The 25646-nt window shown below is 30.9% G+C and overlaps 1 protein-coding gene across 1 annotated transcript in view; it reads left to right on the forward strand.

Moving 5' to 3' along the window:
- The window catches only part of LOC145296658 (WASH complex subunit 5-like), a 151949-nt gene extending 138585 nt beyond the window's left edge, over positions 1 to 13364 (forward strand). The window contains exons 25-29 of the mRNA XM_080142595.1: positions 168 to 297; positions 2328 to 2424; positions 5250 to 5406; positions 8342 to 8429; positions 13160 to 13364. Of these exons, the coding sequence (XP_079998721.1) occupies positions 168 to 297; positions 2328 to 2424; positions 5250 to 5406; positions 8342 to 8429; positions 13160 to 13222 (535 nt within the window). The 3' untranslated portion in view covers positions 13223 to 13364. The remainder of the gene's footprint in view (positions 1 to 167; positions 298 to 2327; positions 2425 to 5249; positions 5407 to 8341; positions 8430 to 13159) is intronic.
- The last annotated feature ends 12282 nt before the right edge of the window (positions 13365 to 25646 follow it).

Below are 25646 nucleotides of genomic sequence, written 5' to 3' on the forward strand. Positions count from 1 at the left end.
AAATAAAATTGACAAATAGATGGACATGCACGCATTGAATTTTATGAAATGCAGTTTCTTGTTTTAATGTTGAATTAAAAATTCTTAAAGTAAATTTTGAAATTGAATGTGAAATGTTGGAATTGTTTCTGTGTCAGTTCTTGAACATTTGTATCTTCTGTTTACAGTGCCCTTTTAGCAGACATTGAGCGTCATTATCAAGATCCGTCATTGCCCTATCCTAAAGAAGACAATCCTCTTATGTCTCAACTTTCATCTTATCTTGAAGCTGCTGGAAATCATAATCCACTTGTCAAGGTCAGTTTTGTTTAAAATATAAGAATTGTTGAGGTCTATCTAATCTGTCTTCCTATTCATTATTCATTGAGATTCTAAGTATTCACTGTATACAAGAGGGTCATTGCAAAAGTAAAACCTCCTATTTTTATTAACTCAAAAAGTTGAAGATCTATGAAGACGGGAGTAGTACCATTAAAATGAGCAATCTTTTGTGCTCCAAAACTTATTTTTCCACAAAATAGGAGGCATTACTTTTGGAATAACCTTGTATATATATATATATATATATATATATAGGTATCATTATTATTTCAGGTATTTATATGAACTGTTATAAGGAGATATAGTATAGGTGTTGATTTTCAATATTTACTTCAACAGTGCTTAATACATGAGTAGAGCTAGTCAGCAAGTTGCTAAAATTTATTCATGATAATTAAGTTACACAGTGGTGTTCACAGTTCATCTACATAAGGAATCATCAGGCCATATGCATAAGTCTGAAGAGTCCTAGAGTGGATGAAACGCGGAATATTCAGTGTAGCTTAATCGCCATATATATTTTATAAATTACTATATATATACATATATATATATAATTTAGTTACATTGTTCACATAAATTTAACAGCAATATTTTTCATAAATGCTCAATACAAAGTAAAGGTTTTATAAATGAAAATAAACTTTAGCAATAGTTTACATGGACCAACTAGCATTTTGACATTTCTACTTCTCAATGGAACCATCAAAATTTCATAATTCCATCAAGAAATTTTAATATTCTAATATATATATATATATTCCTGAAAGGATGAAACACTGTTTGTAGGTATTTAATAATCATTATAGTAAATAATTATTTCATCCCCTTTATGATATCGGTTTTTATCGTTGAGCACTTTACGTTTGAGATAAAGTTGGTCACTTTAGCTCACATGCTAGATCATGATGTTATAATCATTAGATTGCTCTGACAAATGCTAAGACATTTAAAAGTAAATGTTTAAATTTCAACACTGTTTCTCGCAGTTAAGGTTGGCCAAGATGATTTGTTCCTTGCTAATGGAGTCAGAGATGACTTTGTTGCCGGGTTCGAATCTCTTGACCGGCAGTAATCGTGTCACCTTGCACTGATGATTCCTGAAAAAATGAAATACTAGTGTTTGTAGGGTTAAAAATTATTATAGTAAATAATTATATATATATATATATATATATAATTAGTGCAAAGTGTGTCTAGACTAACCAGAGAGGGAGAGTTAGAATCATACAAATTTAAGATGGAAGGAGAGGAATGGAATTCATTTTTATTTTCTACTAGGGTTAATGTAATGAGTGTTGGGTTGACTGTAAGGCAACGACATGATTATGGATGATGATGGACCTTTGTTGGGCTTTGTATATATAAGAGGACGGTTCAACAAGACTTTATTTACATTAGGTTTTAAAAATGACTATGTTATAGTCAGCTGGGAAACAACTCCACAGTATTGTATCCACAAATGGACAGTTCAAGGAAGTTGCTTCTGGAAATTTTTTTTGGGGGGGGGGCTTGATATAAAGTAAAGGAAATTGACAGTTAAGCAGAAGAAATTTTAATGACAGATAGTGCTTTGTTATAGAAAAATGCCTGTATTTAAGGAACAAAAGCTGAATGCATTTACAAGGAAACACTTGTATTTGTCTCTTAGAAAAATATAAAAATATAATTTATTTTTTAAAATTCCATTTTATCACCAAACTGCTACTACAGGATGCCTTCGCAATCAAGTTGGATTGTATTAAGCACTGTCAGCGCTTAAACACAAGTTTTTTGCATATAAATCTGAAATGGAAATGTTTAAAACATGGATTTTGTTGTTCAATATGAAAAATCTCTTTTTTGAGCAAAAACTTTCCTATTATCATAATTTTTATTTGTAATAAGGATTTCTTTCAGTTTTAATTTTTATATAAGACTCGTACTTAGCGGCCATTTTTTTCTAGGCCGCTGTCTTACATACATCACCCCATTCTTGTTGATTTAACTTTTCTCTTTGCATAAAGATTTACATCACTACGAAACGAGTGACGTGTTTCCCACTACTCAACTTTTTGCTGGTCATCTCTCAACTGTCCAAACTGACGTACAACAAGTCAATAGGTAAGATCCTTTTCAACGTGACAACGTATGTTGTGGTCACATTGTTTTTATCACCAAAAGTTTTTGCATTTCTTTGCTTTGATCCGTTCTTTATGCTTTATCAGTTTTTGGGTTTCCATCTGAACAAAATTGATATCCATTTTGAGCGTTAGTACTTTTAAATCCATCTGAATCCGCCTTCAGCTAAATGAATGTGTATTTTTATATAGTTATTAGTAGACGTTTAAAGTATTGTTAGTGTTATAGGCATGTTAGTATGCTTTCATTTCTATTGAAGTTGTTGATGGATGATTTTTTTGTTTTGATATGCAAATATGTATCACTCGCAGGGTGCCTGTCGTAAAATATGCTTTCATTTGATATTTTAAATTATGCAGATTTTGTATGTATTATTATGCTCAATTCTCTATCAATAATTATAGATTATATTGTATGCAATATACAGCAGTGATTTAAAAAAAGAAATGACTTTTGTGCAATCTGCTAGAATCAAAAGCCAAAACATATTTTGTGCTCCTGCCTTAGTTGTTGCCATTTAAGTTATCATCAGATGGATAAGAAAAATGAAACGAGTTTAACATATAAATGTATTTATTTGTGCATGCAAACGATTATTTTAAGTTGACTTACGCCTGCCAAGTTCCAAGTTGTTTTCAATTTTTAGAATGGGCTTTGGACTTTAGATATTAGTTTTCATATAAAGAGAATCACCAGTACTTTACTCCATCTAAGGGAAAGAAAGATACTACTAATATAGATAAGTTTTAAGCAAAGTACAAACTATAGCTAATAAGTATCTATCTTATAGATAAGCTATAGAGTACAGGTATAAGTTATAGATAATGCCTGTTTTCTCAGTATAAATAACTGTAGATGTTTAGTATCAATTTTTAAAATTCTGCTTTCTAAAGTTAAGGACTGGAAGATACACCTCCTCACTTATGGTGTGCATGTGATGTATGTGAGTTTGGGGAGAATAGCAATTGGTTATTTGTCCTGTTGGAACAGGAGAGATCTAACTTGGAAGAAGACAGTATTAATATTAGGATATGCAGAAATTTGGGATTTAGGAGTATAAAAATTTGGAATATTGTTTATCATGCAAAACAGACACAGGCAGTTGTCTTAGAGGCAAAGTTACGAGCACTTTTAACTCAACATTTAGTACGAGAGACAGTGATAAAGAAATAGCTAATGTTATGTTACAGATTTAGTTTAAAGCACATGAAGGCCTGGTTTTCTGATAGTTTGAATTCCCTAGTCATGGGGAGGGTGTTACAAATATAGACTCCAAGTCCAAGCGTGTGTCTGTTAGAGTCCTTACAACAAAGTAGAAGATAACCAGACATATTAAAGAAAAACTCCTAAAATAATGATCCACAAAAAATTTCAATCATTTGACCCGCATCACTCTGCTTTGTGTCTTGGAAGAAATACATTTTGAAAAAATGGAGACAGACAAGCAGTAAGTTTTATATATAAGATTAGATTTTTTAATTGTGTGTTCTGATATTGTGGTATTTTCTACAAGGAGTTCGGAATTGAGAGCAGCAGTTAAAATGTTGAATTGTTGTATATAGGTTAACTGTTTTACTACTTATCCAATTTTATTATTACAAGGAAATCCCCATTTATTAAGGCCTGAAGGCCACTTGAGGATAAAGGTGAATGAGTGTAAGATGTTCAGTGAGGCAACAGTGTTGTGATCAGTAGTGATGTAACATAGGTGGAATTTGATTATTCAAGAGGACAGCTCAATAAAAACTTGTTTGCATTGGACTTGAAGATGACCATGTTGTTGTTAGCTAGAAAGCTTACCAGTGATACAGAGTTCCACGGGAAAGTAGTTCTGCGAAAGCAATCTTGTTCATGGAATTTGCATTTAGATATAAGCACCGATAGAAAGTGAGGAAATTGTTGATAGTGGTTGTAGGAAGACGAGTACTTGTTGCGACAGTTTCGTAGAGGGGCATAGATCAAAGCTTAAATAAATGCTTGCCATGGAAATTACAATAGAACAGAGACACACTCACTATGTCTCTTCTGTGGGAAAGAGGTTGCAGGGAGGAGAGCCGGGCATCAACTGCTAGGTTTTGAAGCCGGTTTTGAACTGTCAAGACAGGATAGGTTACAACAGTACTGATGATGGGATGCATAAAATATTTTGTTCATTTATTGCTTTGAAAAAAGAACCAACAATAACAAATATAACATAGCATTGGTACATTTGAAGGAAGAAATTGCCAACAAACGGTCACAAATGAAGTAAAAAAATCTTCTTTCACCAAGACAGTGCACCATGTAATACATCAATTGAAATGACAGCAAAACTACATAAATGTAGGTTTAATTTCTTCGACACCTACCTTATTCTCATGATCAGGTTCCCAGTGACTACTAGCTGTTTTTAGACCTCCTAAAGAACCCTCTAGGAAAAGATATTTGATTTCAATAAAGAAAAAAATCAGATAAAGTATTTAGTAAAATTCAGCTGTAAGTTACACTCTTCTGGAGGTTGAAGGTTCAATTCTCAGTGTGAGCGAAACTCCAAATACAAAATTGCGAATCACTTAGAACTTCTACCTAACCATGACTGATGAAACAAGAACAAGCTACCACTGTAAATTAAATAAAGGATTTTGTTCGAAATTCCATGCGGATTCTCGCATTTGATAAGACACACCTAAAGAAAGTTGAATGTTACATTTATATTTTTGGATATTTGATCGCAATACGTAAGTGTTCATGTATTTTTAAAATTTCAGTTTTACTTAAATGTACACATTAAAAAAGGATGATAATATTTGTTTCTATTCTCATTTCAGGTTCATTAGTATGCAAGAAAACGGCCGACCCACTTGATGCTCCACCTTTTGTTGTTGGTTGTATTACACTCTTAAAACAATATCATTCCGATAATACAGACCTCTTCTTAGCATTAATGGGGCAATATGTACGCTCTTTATTTGAAGTGATATCAACGTAAGTATATATAAATACAATGTTTTCATTAATGAGCAATCAAAAAAAAACCCCCAAAACTTTATACATGCAGTGTTTATATATGTTAGTCTTCATCATCTATTCTTTTCACCTCACTCTTTCATCTGGTTGTTTTCGATCATCGGTTTAACTTCAACAATTAAAACTTTCCCTGCAGGAAAGACAAAAGGAGATGTTCAGCAAGTTTCTTCAAGGTTTTATTGAAAAAAATAGATTTTGGTGAGAGAGCGACTAAATAATTAAATAATTATTTCCTTCTTAACTTAGTTTGTTACCTTGAATAAGTGACACAGATGAACAGACACGTCGGCAACATTTGTTGAGATTATCAGATTTCTACATATTTAAGCCATGTCTCATTGCTGTAACTTCTCATAGACTTGAAAAACCTTAGTTTTCTCTCCTCGAAAATCTAACATCATAATTCATTATTTGTCTTTATTTTATTTACTGTGTTTTGACCTCTGTTTCCCCAGCCTTGTTCTTATAATTACGCGTCTCTGGTCATCTTGACATGCACTAAATATGACCATGGTCAAAATTCACACGAGTTAACTTAATGATGTGAGGTGCCTAATAGTTACCATATACTTGTATATATTTCAGGGAGTATTGTTGCCACATCTGGGCTTGTGCATCATCAACTAGTCTCTCACTCTTACGGTCCTGAAAAGAATCTCCAATTTTATACTTTCAACCTCTGTGCCATTGCTGAAATGTTGCATGCCTATGTGTCTGTTTTATAAGTACTTTAATGAAATGTGCTCTGATGAACTCATAGCACTTGCACCACCACGACATACATACTCTCAACTAATCTGACAAGCAACAAAATCACACCCCTTCACTTTTGAACTATCTTCTTGAAAGCCTTCTACTCTCTCGAACGGCTAGACTTTAGAATTCTCTCCCTGTTTCCTGCTTCCTTGACTGTACTAATTTGTAGAAGTTTAAATGTAATCTGAACTCTCCACAGTCCCCTGTTAGATATGATCCCAAATAGTAATCGTTTTGAAGTGAATAAGAGTTTTAAAAAAAATATCGACTAATGAGGATGAAGGTGGCTAACTGGTTAGCAACACAGACTAAAAACCTGCGTGTGACAAATTTGAATCCAGTTTGTTCGGCATAAACATTTCCATCAACCTCACACTTGACCTTGTCTCTAACATTTCCCGAGGAGGAGATAAATAAAATATCAGTTTTGATGAATCAACAATTTGGAGCAGTTTCTTCTATTTGAATGCATTTTACACAGATTTTTTTTATCGATCATGAAACGAAACTGTGCTTCAGATACTTCTGCTAGTATTTTGTTCCACATGCTGTTCACGAACACACACGTAAGAACCGTAACGAGGTGACTCATTAGGTTGATTGCACGGTGTTCATCAAAGTTTGTTGTGCCTGGTTTCTTCAGGAGGGTGATTTTTTTTTTTATTATTCCATTTTCACTCTAAACAAGACACAGTGCCACTTTGATATCGGGGGCTACTATCAGGGCCTTAAGTTGAAGAGATACTATGTAGGGAGTTGAGCAGCAAGATGTCTGTTTACATTACACTTGAGCTTCTGCATGTCAGTTCAGTTGGGAAAACAGGAACCCAAAAGGGAGTTTCAAAGTCTAGCAGTTCTTGAAACAAACTATTAGAGTAGAAGGCTTTCTTACATCTAGAGATCTCTACTGTGTAGGGGTGGGATTTTGCTGCTTGATAGATTTGTTGGAGCTATTTACATTGAGGGAGTACAAAGGGTTTTAGTTTGTCGGAGCATCCATCATAAAAATATTTATAGAACAGGCAGAGGAATGCAACATTTCGTCGATGGGACAGAGGCTGAAGCATAGATCTTATCAGATTGGCAACTCTTTTTTGAACCCTGTCCAAGAGCAAGAAACTAGTAGTAGATGCACCAAATGTAAACTGACTTCTTCATCTCTTCTGGAATAGTCCCTGCATCATAGATACTGTTAAGCAGTTTTGTAACTGTTTCAACACAAACTAAAAACCTTCATGTGATAAGTTTGAATCCAAACACATAAACACTTTCATCAAACCTACACTTGACCTTGTGTCTAACCATCCCCCTGGGGGGAGGGAAATGAAATATTAGTTTTGATGAGTCAACAATTTGAAGCACTCTTCTTCTAAGCAAATGCATTTTGCAAAGTTTTTTGACTGCGTACACATCCATACCAACAGCTGTATCGTTATTTTCATGGCAAGTGCTCGCTTGAGCTCCAATCTATGGTCCTCCCTGGCCTGACTTTCACAAAAAAACACTTGTCTGGTTGAAACCACTGTAATTAATTTACCTCACTCTATATGTACGTAAATTTAAACGCCGATTCCATGAACAAAGTTTCTTTCTTAGAACTGCACACCTGTGGAACTCTGTTCTGTTATCCTGCTTTCCAACTGACTACAATATGGGCGTCTTCAAGTCCAACATAAACAAGTTCCTGATGATCCGTTCTCCCTTTAGTAATCCAATTTACCCAATTCCCACTACTAACGATTACTACAAAATTTTCCCATTGACTATTGTACACTCGTTAACCCTTATCCTTGAGTGGCCTCTGGGTCTTAATAAGTGATGATTCCTTTGTAAAAAAAAAAAAGAGGAAAAAAAAAGAAGGGAGATCATAGTTGGATGGTATAATAGCTAAGTGGTTAATGACATGCGTTGAAAACCTGGGTGTTACAAGTTCAAATCCAGTTCGTTCCACAAACGTTTTCATCAAATCCACACTTGACCTTGTGTCTAATCCTCTGGAGCAAAAGTAAATAAAATAACAAAATATTATTTTTTAGTTTTTTGATCGCAAATTGAATTTATGAACTTTTTATGAATAGAAATTTTTTTTCTCATCCAAAAATTAACATGATTTGTCTAATTTTTTTTTAATTTTTAGAACCAAAGGTCATGACGTCTCTCAAGACATCCTTAATGCTCTTGTCTTTATTGAAGATTTCCTTTACTACAGTGGATTGTCAAGAAAGGTAAATTGAACAGAATTATTCATCATTATCTTTTGGTTCCTGTTCAGAATTTGCTTTATATTTAAAAATAAAGAAAAATCTGTATGATGTACATACCTGTGACGAAACGAAAATATCATACTCTAAAAATCATAAATTAAGTTTTATTTTTATGAAGAAAATTATTTTTAATCAATTTACTGGGATTAAATATATTTCTCATTCCGTAGAAGGCGCTGCTAGTTAAAGAGTATAGTTTCGGCTTCAGACAGTTTCTGAAGTTCATATTATTTGACTCAAAGAATCAGCGAATGTGTTGGGTAACGATCACCTACAAAGCGCACCTAGTATAGAATTTAACACAAACTATTAATTATAAATTATAGATAAAGTCACAAAAAAATACATAACATAATAATCTGTAGTAATAAATATGTAGTAAGATGTAGTACTGTTGCCACATCTGGGCAGGAGCTCCTAGAAAGGACTTATCCTGCCATGATAGAGTTCAAAATAGACTTTGTAGCCTCGTAGGGGATGTCCTTTTCTCTTCCCTGCAACCTCTTTCTCACAGAAGAAATGTTGCGAGTTTGTCTCATCATCATTATCATTATTTTCATGGCAAGTGCTCGGCTCGGCTGAGCTCCAATCTAAATCCCCTCTTGCCAAACTTTCACAAGAAACAACCGTCTACCAGAAATCACTATCCATAATTTCCCCCACTCTTTATCTGTACCTAAACCTAAACGTAGATTCCCTGAGCAAAGCTTCTTTATTAGAACTGCACGCATATGGAATTGTCTTCCGTTTTCCTACTTTCCAGCTGATTACAATATGGTTGTCTTCAAGTCTAACGTAAACAAGTTTTTGATGAGCCGTTCCGTATAAGTTAATAAATTCACCAAATTTCCATTACTAACGATTACTGTATTGTCCAATTTCTACTGTACACTCTTTAACCCTTATCCTCGAGTGGCATCAAGGCCTTGATAAGTGGTGATGCCCATGTAAAAAAAAAAGTAAGATTGTGAAAAACAATATAGGTTTCAGGTTTATAAAATTCATACTAAAATTGTTAGTGGCATAGTGAATCAAGTGTTTAATAAAATTCAGTTGTAAATTACATTTTTCTGGGGGTTAAATGGTTAATCCTCAGTGTAAGTAGCACATAAGATACAATTGTGAATTACTTGGAACTTCGACCCAGTTATCGGGTGATGGGACGAGAGCATGCTACACCCATGGATTAAAAAAATTCTGTGCAGATTCCTGAGTTTGACTGAAAGATTCCTGAGTTTGACAAGATAGGTCAGAGGTTACATTGACCAAAACAAATTGTGCAAATAACACTCAAGATGAGAATAATTGTCCAAATAATATAAAACCTTGTTTCTTAGTTGGAAAATATCTACTGATGAATCCAATACCCAAGTTATATGTGTAACAGATTTCACTGCTTTATTTTATACTGTTTCCCTTGAAATTTCTTTCCATTGTACATTTCTTCTAACAAACACACATGCATTCTTTTGTTGTTTTTTTTTTTTTTACACTTATCAAGGCTCAAAGGCCATTTGAGGATAAGTGTTAATGGGTGTCACGATATCTGTAATTGAATGGAAAATTGGAAAAAAAAATGAAAATTTGGTAGAATTTAATTAAGAGTGCGGTTCAACAAAAAGTTGTTTACATTAAACTTGAAAGCGATCATAATTGTAGTTATTTTTTTTATCTTTGTGTTTATTGAGATAAAAATGTTCTTACTAATGCGTTCGACAGAAAAATTTGTAATTATTCAAATATTTTTATTAGAATTATGTCCCTTTGATACATACGTAATAATTAAGACTTATGCAAAAGTAATAATTATAATTAAGACTTATGCAAAAATAATAATTATAATTAAGACTTATGCAAAAATAATAATTATAATTAAGACTTATGCAAAAGTAATAATTATAATTAAGACTTATGCAAAAGTAATAATTGTAATTAAGACTTATGCAAAAGTAATAATTATAATTAAGACTTATGCAAAAGTAATAATTATAATTGAGACTTACGCAAAAGTAATAATTATAATTAAGACTTATGCAAAAATAATAATTATAATTAAGACTTACGCAAAAATAATAATTATAATTTAGACTTACGCAAAAATAATATAATTAAGACTTATGCAAAAGTAATAATTATAATTAAGACTTATGCAAAAGTAATAATTGTAATTAAGACTTATGCAAAAGTAATAATTGTAATTAAGACTTATGCAAAATTAATAATTGTAATTAAGACTTATGCAAAAGTAATAATTATAATTAAGACTTATGCAAAAGTAATAATTATAATTAAGACTTATGCAAAAGTAATAATTGTAATTAAGACTTATGCCAAAGTAATAATTGTAATTAAGACTTATGCAAAAGTAATAATTATAATTAAGACTTATGCAAAAGTAATAATTGTAATTAAGACTTATGCAAAAGTAATAATTGTAATTAAGACTTATGCAAAAGTAATAATTGTAATTAAGACTTATGCAAAAGTAATAATTATAATTAAGACTTATGCAAAAATAATAAGATTTAAACGTTGAATCAAATATTGCACGTGTGTTAGTATAATGTTTTAAAGTTTGGTTCTAATCCTCCCATATTTAAAAAATAAAAATAAAGGAAAATCTGTAAGGTGTATATATCCGTGATGAAACAAAAATATCATATTCCAAAAATTACATGAATTGATCAAGTAGTTTTAATTGATAAAAAAAATCATTTATAAGCGATTAAACAAAAATCTTGCAAGTTTGTAATTAAGTTATCTAAATTTTTTTTTTAGATTTTTTTCAAAATGGTTCAAAATGTTACTCATAAAATTTGATTTATTTATTTTATTTAGAAATAAAACTACTTGGTCAATTTATATGATTTTTGGAATATGATATTTTCATTTTATCACAGGTATGCACATTATACAGATTTTTCTTTATTTTTGTTTTTAATGTAGGGGGGATACTGGACAAGAACCAAAGATTTCATAATCGGATATCTTCGGTTACTTTATTTAAAATGTAAAAGAAATCAATCTTGGTCACAAATAGTTAAATTCAAGTTGTGCAAATATATTAAAATAAACGCAGTTTTGGTCTGCTCAAAAATTAAAGTTTGATTAATGATGAATAAATAATATCTCATTTTTTTAAATTATTATTAAAAATATCACTTCAAACTTTAATTCATTTTGTGTAAATATATTAAAAATGCATTCTTATTGTTTTCAGAGCCTGTGTGTATGTGTGTGCGCGCGTGTGCAGAGGTCTAGGTCAACCAGTGTTGACTGAAATCTTTTCTTTTGTTTCCGTCAGTGTCTGTATTCCCTACTTTATCTAATTTTTTTTTCTGTAAATAATGTTTGTGGTCCGTGTTATTATATTGAGTCTTTGTAGAAGCATTGGAAGAAAATTTCTTTTGTGAATTTTCTTAATATATATATATATATATATATATATATATAATCTTAATATTGGGAAGATTAACTAGAATCTGGAATTGGAAAAATAAAAACTTTGACTGAAAACATTTTAAACCAATTTTGTGCAATTCTAAAAACGTTTTTTTTTAAGTTACTTTTGTGCTTTAAAACTTTTCATTAATGATACTTTTTGGTTTGTAAACTACGAGTAAAATTACATGTCATAACAATTTTATGCAAAAATAGTACTAAAAGAAATGGCATGTAAAGAATAAAAAGCAAGTCAAAACGGCACAAGAAAATGGCACAAATGGATGAATTAGAAAATGTAAATTTCAGAGTTTAACAAATCCTTATTTTCGATCAATTATGGGGAAAACATTTGACACACAAAAATTTGCAAAGTATCCAAACACATTACACAAGGTTTTATGGTAAGCAGGGAAACAAAAAAGAATCAACTGTATAATTAAATATTTAGAAATTTGAAAATTGTATCAGAATCAGGAATTGTATCAGAATCAGGAGAACTATTTATCTATTTATATCATTCAAACATTACCGTGTTTGAATATATGGTTAAGTGGCAGTTTTAGTCATTTAAAGCTTTACTCCTCACTCATTTCTCGACCAAATTTCAAACAATTATTACAGTGTATAGATCACCTTCTAAGCTATATTGTGATAAAAACATTTTCAATTTTCGTTCAGTAAAACAAAAGTTATGATTTAATTTTCTGGTGTTCAAAATTGTAAAAAAACGTAAGGAGCAATATTTTTTATGACTGGTTTCCATAGCAACCACATTGCTTCAGCAACTACTGTTGCTACTAATTCACTGCTGTCTCGAAAAGAGAAGTAACAAGTGAAACAGAGAATGAAAGCATGAAAGGGAGATAATTGGGGAGATTTTATTGAAAGCAGACGAGTGCCGTACATTGTTATTACATATGTGTTTATGGGGGCAAAAAAATAAGACTGAAAGAGCAAATGAATTTATTGGAAGCTTGGAAAAATCATGGGTTACATTAGAATTTTTTTTTAATTCAATTTATAACATTATACAATCAATTCTTAATGCTGCAATATTTTAAGTTATAAATTTATTATATTTTTTACTAGAATATCTTGTCTTTTTCTTTTCCAGTTTTAACAACTAGTCCTTTACTTTTCCATGTTTAAGCTTAACCATGTTACTTTTCATTTTCGCATTTTTTTTATTGTAATATAGATATATATATATATATATATTTAATTACATTTTTTTTTTATTATACCAGACAGTGGAGGCGCATATACCCAGTTATATCTTTGATGAATTCCGGTCGCAGTTACCAAGTTGAAAATCTACAGATTTCCCCAAAGACACGCGCGAAACACTTGATTCCTTTGATATCACCCCCACTCCCCCAAAGTAAAGAAAACTCCCATGTTAAAATAAAAATATTTTCATATGTTAACAAAATAAAATTATTTGAAAATGTTTTCACTTAGTTTTTATCTTTTTCAAAACTTTCTTTTGGATTAACTGAAATAAAAAGTTAAAGGATTGTTACATTTTTTTTTTAATGTGAACCATGGAGGTGAGTGTTTGCTTGATTCATTCCTCATTAACAAAAGATCCAATGACAACATTATATATATAAACTAGCAAGCTGCCAGCATTGCCCAGTCGTAAAATCTGCATGAATATATTTTAATTTATGCAGAAACTGAGACATGTACACTTGTGCATGCTAGTATTATGTTTTTTCTAAACAGTTCATTTCTTTTACAAAAAGAAAAAAATAGAAAATACTCGGGTTGAGATCGAAATCAAAATCTAGACAGGGAGTCAAGTACAATAGCCATTAGGCCAACTTGACACGATCTTTAGAAAGTGTTTTCAAACCTACTGATTGTTAATATAATGAATCTGTCATGTGAACCATTCACGCATGCACATTCGTGGAACAGTTAGCAAACAGATGAAAAATCCAACGACCCCCCCCCCCTCCCGCGTATCAATTTTGAATTTTGACCACTGAGCAGCTAGTTTTTTTTTTCAGATGAAAACCGATTAAAAAGTTTTTCATATGTCTGAATATGCTATGCACCAAATTTCAAGTCCGTAGGTCAAAAATCCGTTGAATATATACGTCAAGAACTGTCCTCACACACACACACACACACACATTTATATATATATAGGGAGAGAGAGTATATTATTCAATTTTATACAAACATTACTGGCTACATATGTTCAGACATATTTCTGGTACAGTTGCTTTAGAAATCTAAGGTCATCTACTGTTGCAACGAAACGACATATTAAATAGTAGTTTTTTTTGTAATTTGAAAAGTAAAGGAGGATGGAAAATGAAATACAGACCAGAAAGAGGTGATCGAAGAAAGAATGAAAAAAAGGAAAAGTGGTGGGGGGAGGAGTGGGAAAATGCCTGCTTTCTAGTGAAAATGCTTTTTTCTATGAATTTCTGTCAACTTTAGTATCTTTCTTATTATTTTATTAACTTATGCAGTGTGATTCGGAATTCGTCTGAACTAACTGCTGGTTTGACTCACTAATGAAACTCTTAACCAATACCTTCTTCTGGTTTCAGTGTACTTACAAATCTGGACAACCACACTTACCATATATATATATATATGAAACTACAGCAATACAATCATCATTATCATTAGTGGCCCTGCTGTTTTAAGAACATTGGTGACCACAGCACTCCAAATTATAGAGCCATTGTAATCTCAGGAAGACAAGTAATGAAGTTTGTTTCCTGTTGCTTTCTACCTTGATTCGGGGGTGCCTCTCCCCCAATGAGTTAAATGCATCCTCAGATATGAACCTGGAAATTTCTAAGACTCTGTGCGATACATACAGCACCTATCCTTCCCAAATGGTCACCCATCTGGTACTGGCCAGGCTCATTAATGCTTAATATCAGTGATATGGCGGTAACCGGTGTGTCGATTATTGCATATTGATTGTATAAAATCCTCGGTTTAGTCTTGATCATATGTTTACACTTTCTATTTGATGTCTAGTCCCCATGCTATTTCGATAAGAATTTGTATCGTCTAGAAAAGATAGCACACAGATTCGTTGTTAATGTTGAATTCATTATCAACACAACACACATTCTAGGTGGGTTGAATTGGCTTTCTCCAAGGGAGGAAGTTCCAAGGGAAAATTTGCGGACACGAGAAGAGGTGATGTTCAGATCATCGATTGTGGCTTCCGTCAGCGTTAGGAAAATTTTGGAGAGTTGTTTGTTGACTCTGGGGTGGAGTTGGAGGTTTAGGGTTGCCAAGCAAGTAGTCCCACCTTTTCAGTTGCCAAGCAAGTAGTCCCACCTTTTCAGTTGCCAAGCAAGTAGTCCTACATTTTCAGTTGCCAAGCAAGTAGTCCCACCTTTTCAGTTGCCAAGCAAGTAGTCCCACCTTTTCGGTTGCCAAGCAAGTAGTCCCACCTTTTCGGTTGCCAAGCAAGTAGTCCCACCTTTTCAGTTGCCAAGCAAGTAGTCCCACCTTTTCGGTTGCCATGCATGCAACCTTCTGGTTGTTGGATAGTGAGGGAATTACTGATTGGCCTTTATTCACTACACTATTATAAATTTTCCAGAAATCACGAGTTCTTATCTTCTGTGATTACACGTATTTCAATGAAATGTGCTCTGATGAACTCATTACACTAGTATCCCCTCAACGTATATATCCCCGACAAATCCACTTAGCAACAAAATTACACCCCTTCACTGTTGAGGTGCCTAAATGTCAGAAAGTTTCCTGTGATAACTTTTTCCTTTGACAGGCTAGATATTGGAATTCCATTCCTGCTACCTGCTTCCCAAACTGTATTGATATGCAGAAGTTCAAATCTAACATAAACCAACATTTTAATCTTTCTTAGGCATCGTCCCAATTAATAGCCTCTTACGTCCAAATGGCAATATGCCTTGTCTGGAATAAAGGTAAGTACAAAATTTAAATTGAAAAAAAAACAAACAAAAAGTCCCCAGTCGCATGCATATCCTTGTCAGGGGAAATGATAATGTTGGGTGTTTGCAATTCTTACAGGGAGGTGTCAACATCCTCCTCTATGCAGTCACTCATCTGTTATGGACCAAACTTAACGTCGCTTAACTTTGGTAATCTAATGATATTTTCCATATATCATATGACTTCATATCTTTTATATATAACTCTTGTCACTCCATTTCTTCTACCATTGAGTTAACTGCTTCTGTGGTACCAATATTCAAGAATTCTGGCGAAAGAACTGACCCATCAAATTATCGCCCCATTAGCCTCCTCCCACTTTTCGCCAAAATAATTGAGACCATAATTAACCAGGCTCTAGTCCGGCACCTTACAGATGCTAAACTTCTGACTGACAAACTATGGATTTAGACATGCCCGCTCCACAGCTGACATCCTCACTGTAATCTCTGAACGTATATATCATTCACTGGACAAAGCGGGGGAGGGCAGAGCGGTAGCTCTAGATATATCTAAGGCTTTTGCACAAGGCTCTCCTCAGGAAAATTAAATCATACGGTATCACTGGTAGAATACTTAACATAATTAGGTCCTTCTTAGATGAGAGAAAAATCCAGGTTGTCCTCGACGGTCGTACGTCTAAACAGTGTGATATAAATGCCGGAGTGCCTCAGGGGTCTATCCTTGGACCTCTATTGTTCCTAATATTTATTAATGACCTCCCTGACAAAACTGCCTCTGAGATGGATATATATGCTGATGACACTACACTCTATAACAGGCATGACAGGAAAACAAATGAACACATATCTAAAAAAATGGCAAAAACACTAGAGGGTGACCTCCAATCTGTAGTGGAATGGGGACATATATGGATGGTCACATTCAATACTGCCAAGACTAAACTGGTTTCTTTCAATAATTACAAGAAACCTTCTCTACAACCAATAGCAATGGCCAGTGACTCCCTGTCCGAGAGTACATCTTTCAAACTGCTTGGCCTAACGTTCACAGAAAACATGAGTTGGAACAATTATATTGAAAACATTGCCAGGGCCGCTGCGAAAAAGGTGGGCTCTCTCTACCGTGCTAGAAAACTACTGACACCTGAAAGTATCCTGTACCTCTACAAGGCCACCATTCGCCCATGTATGGAGTATTGCTGTCATATTTAGGCTGGTGCATCGGCTACTAGTCTCTCACTCCTTGACAAGGTTCAAAAGAGAGTCGCCAATCTGATAGGCCCTGAACTGGCATCTAAGCTTCAGCCTCTATCCCATCGACAAAACGTTGCATCCCTCTGCCTGTTCTACAAGTAGTTTAATGGTGAATGCTCTGACAAACTGCAGACACTTGTGCCCCCACGGCGTAGACACCCTCGACAAACCCGACAGACAGGTAAATCCCACCCCCATACAGTAGAGATCCATTGATGCAAAAGATCTTTCTACTCCAGTAGTTTCTTCCCCAGAACCGCTAGACTCTGGATTTCCATTCCAAGTTCCTGCTTCCCCAACTGTACTGACATGCAGAAGTTCAAGTGCAATGTGAACCGACATCTTGCTGCCCAAATCCCAACATAGCGCCCCAGTAGTTGCTGTCCCTGATAGTAGCCCCCTACACCAAAGTGGCAATGCGCCTTGTTTGGGGTGAAAAAGTAATTAAAAAAAAAAAAAAAAAAAAACTTTATCTTTTCAATATTTTGAACACTTGTGCACTATAACTACACATACTCTTACAAATTAAAGGTAAATTTTCTATTTATTTGTCAAATCTTTGTCTGGTTCCAAAGTTAAATGAACCTCTACTTCTATAAATATAAATTTGTATTTCTGTCTGTTTGTATGTTTGTTCGCAATTTGATTAATATATACAAAAGGTCGATTACTTGATTATTTCATTTATTTCTCTAGATATAGTATGATTCTTGCAATATATAATTTATTTTGAATTGTGTGTGTCCGCTAAAAACTTTCGTCAGCTGCATCCGACTAAGTTGAAACCGATACCATCTGAAAGAGCAACCACTTGGGCGCATAATATCTGAAAATTAGAAAAAAAAAATTAATTTTGTGGTGGTCAACTGGACCATTTCTTGCAAGTGGAGGGGCACTTTTCGCGATGTTATTTTTGCAGATCACGTACAAACACTCAACTCACATTATTTTTTTCAGCGTCATGACGTCATAATCATTGTGGGCGAAAGCGTTTGCTACTTACCTTTTTCTTTTTTTTATTTTAGGTTCGAGCCTGCCTACTGCAGCTAATTATTTAATTTTTGGGGGCGGTTGCACAGGCACGCTACTACTTTGATTGAAAAAAGTTTTTTGGTTCATTTGGGGGAGGAGTCCAGGTTGTCAATTACTTTTTCCGTTCTTTTCTGGGGATTGCTCAATATCCTTAGTGTAGCAGCTCTGTCCAAACCGAATTTCATGTCCACTCGGGCAATGCCGAGTATCCATGCTAGTATTATATAAAAGTCACTTTGTGTGTGTGTAAGATCGTTCTTCATAGGTTTCGGAACCTATCTTTTGCAAATCTCACAAAAAGCTAATTTATATGTCTGGCAGTGTTCTTAGATATGTTTTATACAGAAATGCATCCAAATATTGAAAATCGAAAGAATCTGATCTTGAAAATGGTCTTTCTTCTTATAAATAAAAAAATTTTTACGGAGGAATATTTTACATTACATCGGTTTAACCTTATCTGGTGTAACGTAAAATATTCCCCTGTAAAAATTCATTTTTATCTATAAGAGAATAAAGACTATTTTTAAGATTGTCAAGTCCAAAGATCAGCTGATGTGATATTGTACAGAAACATAGATGAAACTTGATCAATGACATTATCATTATTATTAAAAAAAAAATTTTTGTGGGCGAATTATTACTCATAATATATAACATTTGATAGAGGATTTATTCTATAATAATACATATGCAATCCTCATAAATTAAGATATCATGGTTAAGCGTATTGTATGACCGGGAAATGGCGGGTGTCCAGCTAGTTTATAAATCTCTCTCTCTCTCTCTCTCTCTCTCTCTCTCTCTCTCTCTATATATATATATATATATATATATATATATATATATATATATATATATAAATAAAATGAACTCATTTTTTCCTCTCCGACTTTGACCTTAATAGGAGTAAAAATCATGACATTACATGCAAACGTAATGCGTACAAATTGTACCTATTTACTATGCCTCCCCATGGGACAGAGTTAGACACCAGGGTCGTTCTGAGGTGTACTATAGGCCTATTAGCTCTACAGTTCCTCGACAATGGTACATTCCTATATTTTTTCCAGTGAGAGTCCACTGCCAAAATCGGTTAGATTCAATGGAAGTTGCACCATCTTTTCTCTCTATTGGATTCCTCCTTTCCCCTCTCGCCATTTACACCGCAGCGGATGCGTTAACAAGCAACAGTACAAGGAAACACCGGTTTGGAATCGTACAAGGTTATTTATGCCGCTTTTTTTTTTTTTTTTTTTTAATCTTTTTTCCCTGATTTATGCGTAACAAATAAATGACAAAGGTCTATATTCTAAGTTACATGATGTTGACCATCTTACAATTTATTCCTTTAATTCCGTTGACATTCACAATTCTTGACAGCACCTGTTTCATAGCACAAAATCATTTAATTTATATATCAAGCAATGAATCTATTTTGCTCAACTCTTCAGAAGAAATAGCACCTGCCAACCTATTAAAAGAAAATAAAAAGTATTCGGGCATGATTTACAAAATCTGAAAATTGGAAGAGAAGTTGCAATTTCGAAAATTCAAAATTGCATAATAAAAGAAAAATATGTGCTTTTTCTTCCGAAGAGTTAAGGGTAAAATAAATTCATTGAATGATATAATGATTAAATAAATGATTTTATGCTATGAAACGGGTGCTCTCAAGAATTGTGAATGTCAACATATTTAAAAAAATAAATTGTAAGATGGTCAACATCATACAACTTGGAATGTAGACTTTTGTCATTTGTTTGTTATATGCTCTGTAATTACATTGAGTTTCATAAATTAAGGATTAGTATAAATATAATTGAAAAAGCATATTCTCACAGAAATAAATAAATATTATATTTCTCTTAGTCTATAGTCTGTTCCACTTTTCCTCAGAAACTACTGGGCTGATCCTGCTAAAATTTTCTATGAACTTGTATTATTTTCATTTTTAAAGGCTGTATATATACTTTTTTTTTTTATATTTTCATTTAAAAGGCCTGTTTTTTTTTTGTTTTTTTTTTCATTTATAAAGGCTGCTTTTTTTGCTTTTTTTAAATTTTTTTCATTTATAAGGCCTGTTCTTTTGTTTTTTTTTTTAATTTTTTCGTTTATAAAGGCTGTTTTTTTTTTTTTTTTTAATTTTTTCATTTATAAAGGCTGTTTTTTTTATTTTTTTTATTTTTTCATTTTTAAAGGCTGTATTTTTTTATTTTTTTTATTTATAAGGCTGTTTTTTTATTTATAAGGCTGTTTTTTTATAATTTTTTCATTTATATAGACTCTTTTTTGTTTGTTTTTTTTCATTTATAAAGGCTGTTTTTTTTTAAATTTTTTCATTTATAAAGGCTTTTTTTTGTCTTTTTTTATTGTTTTATTTATAAAGGCTGTTCTTTTTTAAATTTTTCATTTCTAAAGCTGTTTTTTTTTGTTGTTTTTTAATTTTTTCATTTATAAAGACAGTTTTTTGGGTTTTTTTTAATTTATAAAGGCTGTTTTTTTTTTAATTTTTATAAGGGCTGTTTTTTGTTTTTTTTAATTTTTCCTTTGTAAAGGTTGCTTTTTCTTGTTGTTTTTTTAATTTTTTCATTTATAAAGGCTGTTTTTTGGGGTTTAAAAAAATTTTTTTTGCATTTATAAAAGCTGTTTTTTATTTATTTTTTTAATTTTTTTCATACATAAAGGCTGTTTTTTATTTTTTCAATTATAAAGGCTGCTTTTTTTGTTTTTGTTTTCATTTATAAAGGCTGTTTTTTTTTTAATTTTTAAATTTATAAAGTCTGTTTTTTTAAATTCTTTTCAGTTATAAAGCTGTTGTTTTTGTTCTTTTTTAATTTTTTCATTTATAAAGGCTGTTTTTTTAAAAAATTTTAAATTTATAAAGGCTGTATTTTTAAAATTCTTTTCATTTATAAAACTGTTTTTCTTGTTCTTTTTTAATTTTTTCATTTATAAAGGCTGTTTTTTTTTTAAATTTTTAAATTTATAAAGGCTGTTTTTTTAAAATTCTTTTCATTTATAAAGCTGTTTTTCTTGTTCCTTTTTAATTTTTTCATTTATAAAGGCTGTTTTTTTTTTAATTTTTAAATTTATAAAGGCTGTTTTTTTTTAAATTCTTTTCATTTATAAAGCTGTTTTTCTTGTTCTTTTTTAATTTTTTCATTTATAAAGGCTGTTTTTTTTTTAATTTTTAAATTTATAAAGGCTGTGTTTTTTAAAATTCTTTTCATTTATAAAGCGTTTTTTCTTGTTCTTTTTTAATTTTTTCATTTATAAAGGCTGTTTTTTTTTAATATTTTTAAATTTATAAAGGCTGTTTTTTTTAATTCTTTTCATTTATAAAGCTGTTTTTCTTGTTCTTTTTTAATTTTTTCATTTATAAAGGCTGTTTTTTTTTAATATTTTTAAATTTATAAAGGCTGTTTTTTTTTAAATTCTTTTCATTTATAAAGCTGTTTTTTTTTTTAAATTTTTAAATTTATAAAGGCTGTTTTTTTTTAAATTCTTTTCATTTATAAAGGCTGTTTTTTTTTTAATTTTTAAATTTATAAAGGCTGTTTTTTTTTTAATTTTTAAATTTATAAAGGCTGTTTTTTTTTAAATTCTTTTCATTTATAAAGCTGTTTTTCTTGTTCTTTTTTAATTTTTTTCATTTATAAAGGCTGTTTTTTTTGTTTTTTTTTCATTTGTAAGGCGTGTTTTTTGTTGTTTTTTTTAAAAATCTTTCATTTCTAAAGCTGTTTTTTTTTGTTGTTTTTTAATTTTTTCATTTATAAAGACAGTTTTTTGGGTTTTTTTTAATTTATAAAGGCTGTTTTTTTTTTAATTTTTATAAGGGCTGTTTTTTGTTTTTTTTAATTTTTCCTTTGTAAAGGTTGCTTTTTCTTGTTGTTTTTTTAATTTTTTCATTTATAAAGGCTGTTTTTTGGGGTTTAAAAAAATTTTTTTTGCATTTATAAAAGCTGTTTTTTATTTATTTTTTTAATTTTTTTCATACATAAAGGCTGTTTTTTATTTTTTCAATTATAAAGGCTGCTTTTTTTGTTTTTGTTTTCATTTATAAAGGCTGTTTTTTTTTTAAATTTTTAAATTTATAAAGTCTGTTTTTTTAAATTCTTTTCAGTTATAAAGCTGTTGTTTTTGTTCTTTTTTAATTTTTTCATTTATAAAGGCTGTTTTTTTAAAAAAATTTAAATTTATAAAGGCTGTATTTTTAAAATTCTTTTCATTTATAAAACTGTTTTTCTTGTTCTTTTTTAATTTTTTCATTTATAAAGGCTGTTTTTTTTTTAAATTTTTAAATTTATAAAGGCTGTTTTTTTAAAATTCTTTTCATTTATAAAGCTGTTTTTCTTGTTCCTTTTTAATTTTTTCATTTATAAAGGCTGTTTTTTTTTTAAATTTTTAAATTTATAAAGGCTGTTTTTTTTAAAATTCTTTTCATTTATAAAGCTGTTTTTCTTGTTCTTTTTTAATTTTTTCATTTATAAAGGCTGTTTTTTTTTTAATTTTTAAATTTATAAAGGCTGTGTTTTTTAAAATTCTTTTCATTTATAAAGCGTTTTTTCTTGTTCTTTTTTAATTTTTTCATTTATAAAGGCTGTTTTTTTTAAATATTTTTAAATTTATAAAGGCTGTTTTTTTTAATTCTTTTCATTTATAAAGCTGTTTTTCTTGTTCTTTTTTAATTTTTTCATTTATAAAGGCTGTTTTTTTTTAATATTTTTAAATTTATAAAGGCTGTTTTTTTTAAATTCTTTTCATTTATAAAGCTGTTTTTTTTTTTAAATTTTTAAATTTATAAAGGCTGTTTTTTTTTAAATTCTTTTCATTTATAAAGGCTGTTTTTTTTTTAATTTTTAAATTTATAAAGGCTGTTTTTTTTTTAATTTTTAAATTTATAAAGGCTGTTTTTTTTAAATTCTTTTCATTTATAAAGCTGTTTTTCTTGTTCTTTTTTAATTTTTTTCATTTATAAAGGCTGTTTTTTTTGTTTTTTTTTTCATTTGTAAGGCGTGTTTTTTGTTGTTTTTTTAAAAAATCTTTCATTTATAAAGGCTGTTTTTTTGTTTTTTCATTTTTTCATTTATAAAGGCTGTTTTTGTTTGTTTGTTTTTTTTTCATTTATAAGGCATGTTTTTTTGTTTTTTTTATTTTTTCATTTATAAAGGTTGTTTTTTTTGTTTTTTTTTCATTTATAAAGGCAGTTTTTTTTTATTTATAAAGGCTGTTTTTTTTGTTTTTATAAAAAAATTTTCATTTATAAAGCTGTTTTTTTGTTCTTTTTTAAGTTTTTCATTTATAAAGGCTGTTTTCTGTTTGTTTGTTTTTTTAATTTTTTCATTTATAAGGCGTGTTTTTTTTTTGTTTTTTTTTAATTTTTTCTTTTATAAAGGCTGTTTTTTTTGTTGTTTTTTTAATTTTTTCATTTATAAAGATTGTTTTTTGGGGGGTTTTAAAACAATTTTTTTCATTTATAAAGGCTGTTTTTTATTTATTTTTTAAAATGTTTTCATTTATAAAGGCTGCTTTTTTTGTTTTTGTTTTCATTTATAAAGGCTGTTTTTTGTTTGTTTTTTATTTTTTTATTTATAAAGGCTGTTTTTTTGTTTTTTAAATAATTTTCATTTATAAAGCTGTTTTTTTTTTTTTTTTTTAAATTTTTTATTTATAAAACTGTTTTCTTTTGTTTTTTTAATTTTTTCATTTATAAAGGCTGTTTTTTTTTGTTTTTTTTTTCATTTTTAAAGGCTGTTTTTTATTTTATAATTTAAATTTTCTTTTTCTCATTTTCACCCCAAACAATGGTATATTATCATGTGGGACATGATATTTGGGATTATGTCTCCCTGGGAACTGAAGAGAGTTGAGCAGCAAAATATTTGTTCTCATTACATGTAAACTTCTGTACATTATTAATTTATTATCTTTTTAGTTGCTGTTTCATGATGTTTCAGCCAACTATTCCTCTGGCCTTTGCCAGGTGGTAACCATGAAAAAAAATCCAACCTTTATCGCTCTTCGGGGCCCGTGGCGCAGTGGATAGAGACGTTGAATCTCTACGGTTCCAGGTGAGCATTGTCTGGAGATAGTGGTTTCAATCTTACCCAAAGCCGGCCAGAGGATTAGTTGGCCAAAACGTGGTGAGATGACAACAACTGTGGATGGCAGTGATTGCTGAGAATGCTGTTAGGATATTCGGAGTTCCTCTCCCGTCGCAGTTACCACCTGACGAAGGCCAGAAGAATAGTTGGTCGAAACGTCGTGAAACAACTAAAAAAGATGAAGATAATAAAGGAATTAATAAATCATACTCATCTCAATAATGAATTCCAATTAAATAATATATATTCTGTATATTAGGAATTCTAAAGTCTTGCAGTCCAAGAGAAGAAATTATTAAAGTAGAAGACGTTTCATTATCTCGTCATCTTAATATTAAAAAGTGTGATTTTAATGCTTGTTGGTTTTGTCGGTAGTTTGTATGTTGAGAAAGTTATGAGTTCCTCAGAACAAATTCCATTAAAATATGTATTACTTCTTCGATGGGATTTTCAAGTTAAATTCAATTTGACGATATCTTTTGTTTATCAAATAGTTAAGCGAAAATTGAGACATCTATAAAATAAATCTCACCTGTCTGTTTAAATGTATGTTTGATTGCCTAAAACTTTCGAGAGAGGCCACGGATTTTCACGAGATCGGTATCGTTTTGAAGCTCGACCCTTCAGACAACAAATATTGAAAAATTGGCTAAAAACGTTTATTCCTTCACCCTCAACTGCGCATTTTCCTACTGAGAGGGGTCGCTTTTTACGCTGATATTTTCAAAAGTCATCCCATCTGTTCGATTGTCTAGCCTTAATTTAAACCTACATCACTTCCGGTTTGGCGATGGGCGCAACAGCAAGCACACACTTTCAAAAACCCGGGCAACGCCACGAACCTAGGCTCCACGTCCCCATGTATAGAATGTTTTATTTTTACAATTTTATTATTTCAGTACAGTTCGTATTTTACATGAGTACAAAATTTTCTTGTTGCACTCCTGCATTTGTTGTTTTAGGTTTTTTTTTATTATTTAATATGATCAGATCCATCTGGGCTGAAAAAACTGATTCAAAGTCATTGGTTTCGAATTTGACTCCGGGCTTAATACTTGAAACTTTTTTTTTTTTCCTGATTTTCATAGACAATGTCCCTAATGCATTTGTGTTCAAAATGAGTGTATTTGCTAATAACACTATGCTCTATTCTTGCCCTGTGCTTAGTAGTGGCGAACAAGACAGTAGCTCTTCAGTTACTCATAAAATTTGATTTTCTTATTTTAAAAATAAACTACTCGATACGTTTATATGATTTTTGGAATATGATATGTACATCATACAGAATATATTTTTTTTATTATGTTTTTTTAATATGGGGGTAATTCTGGAGAAGAACCGAAAGAGATTACTTTTTAATGACATCATTCTTGTATTGTTTAGAACTCTCCACGACATATCAGTGGTGTTGCAAC

Source organism: Euprymna scolopes, chromosome 17 (assembly GCF_053919585.1).
Source record: "Euprymna scolopes isolate OS-2025 chromosome 17, ASM5391958v1, whole genome shotgun sequence".
In the NCBI taxonomy this organism is placed as follows: Eukaryota; Metazoa; Mollusca; class Cephalopoda; order Sepiida; family Sepiolidae; genus Euprymna; species Euprymna scolopes.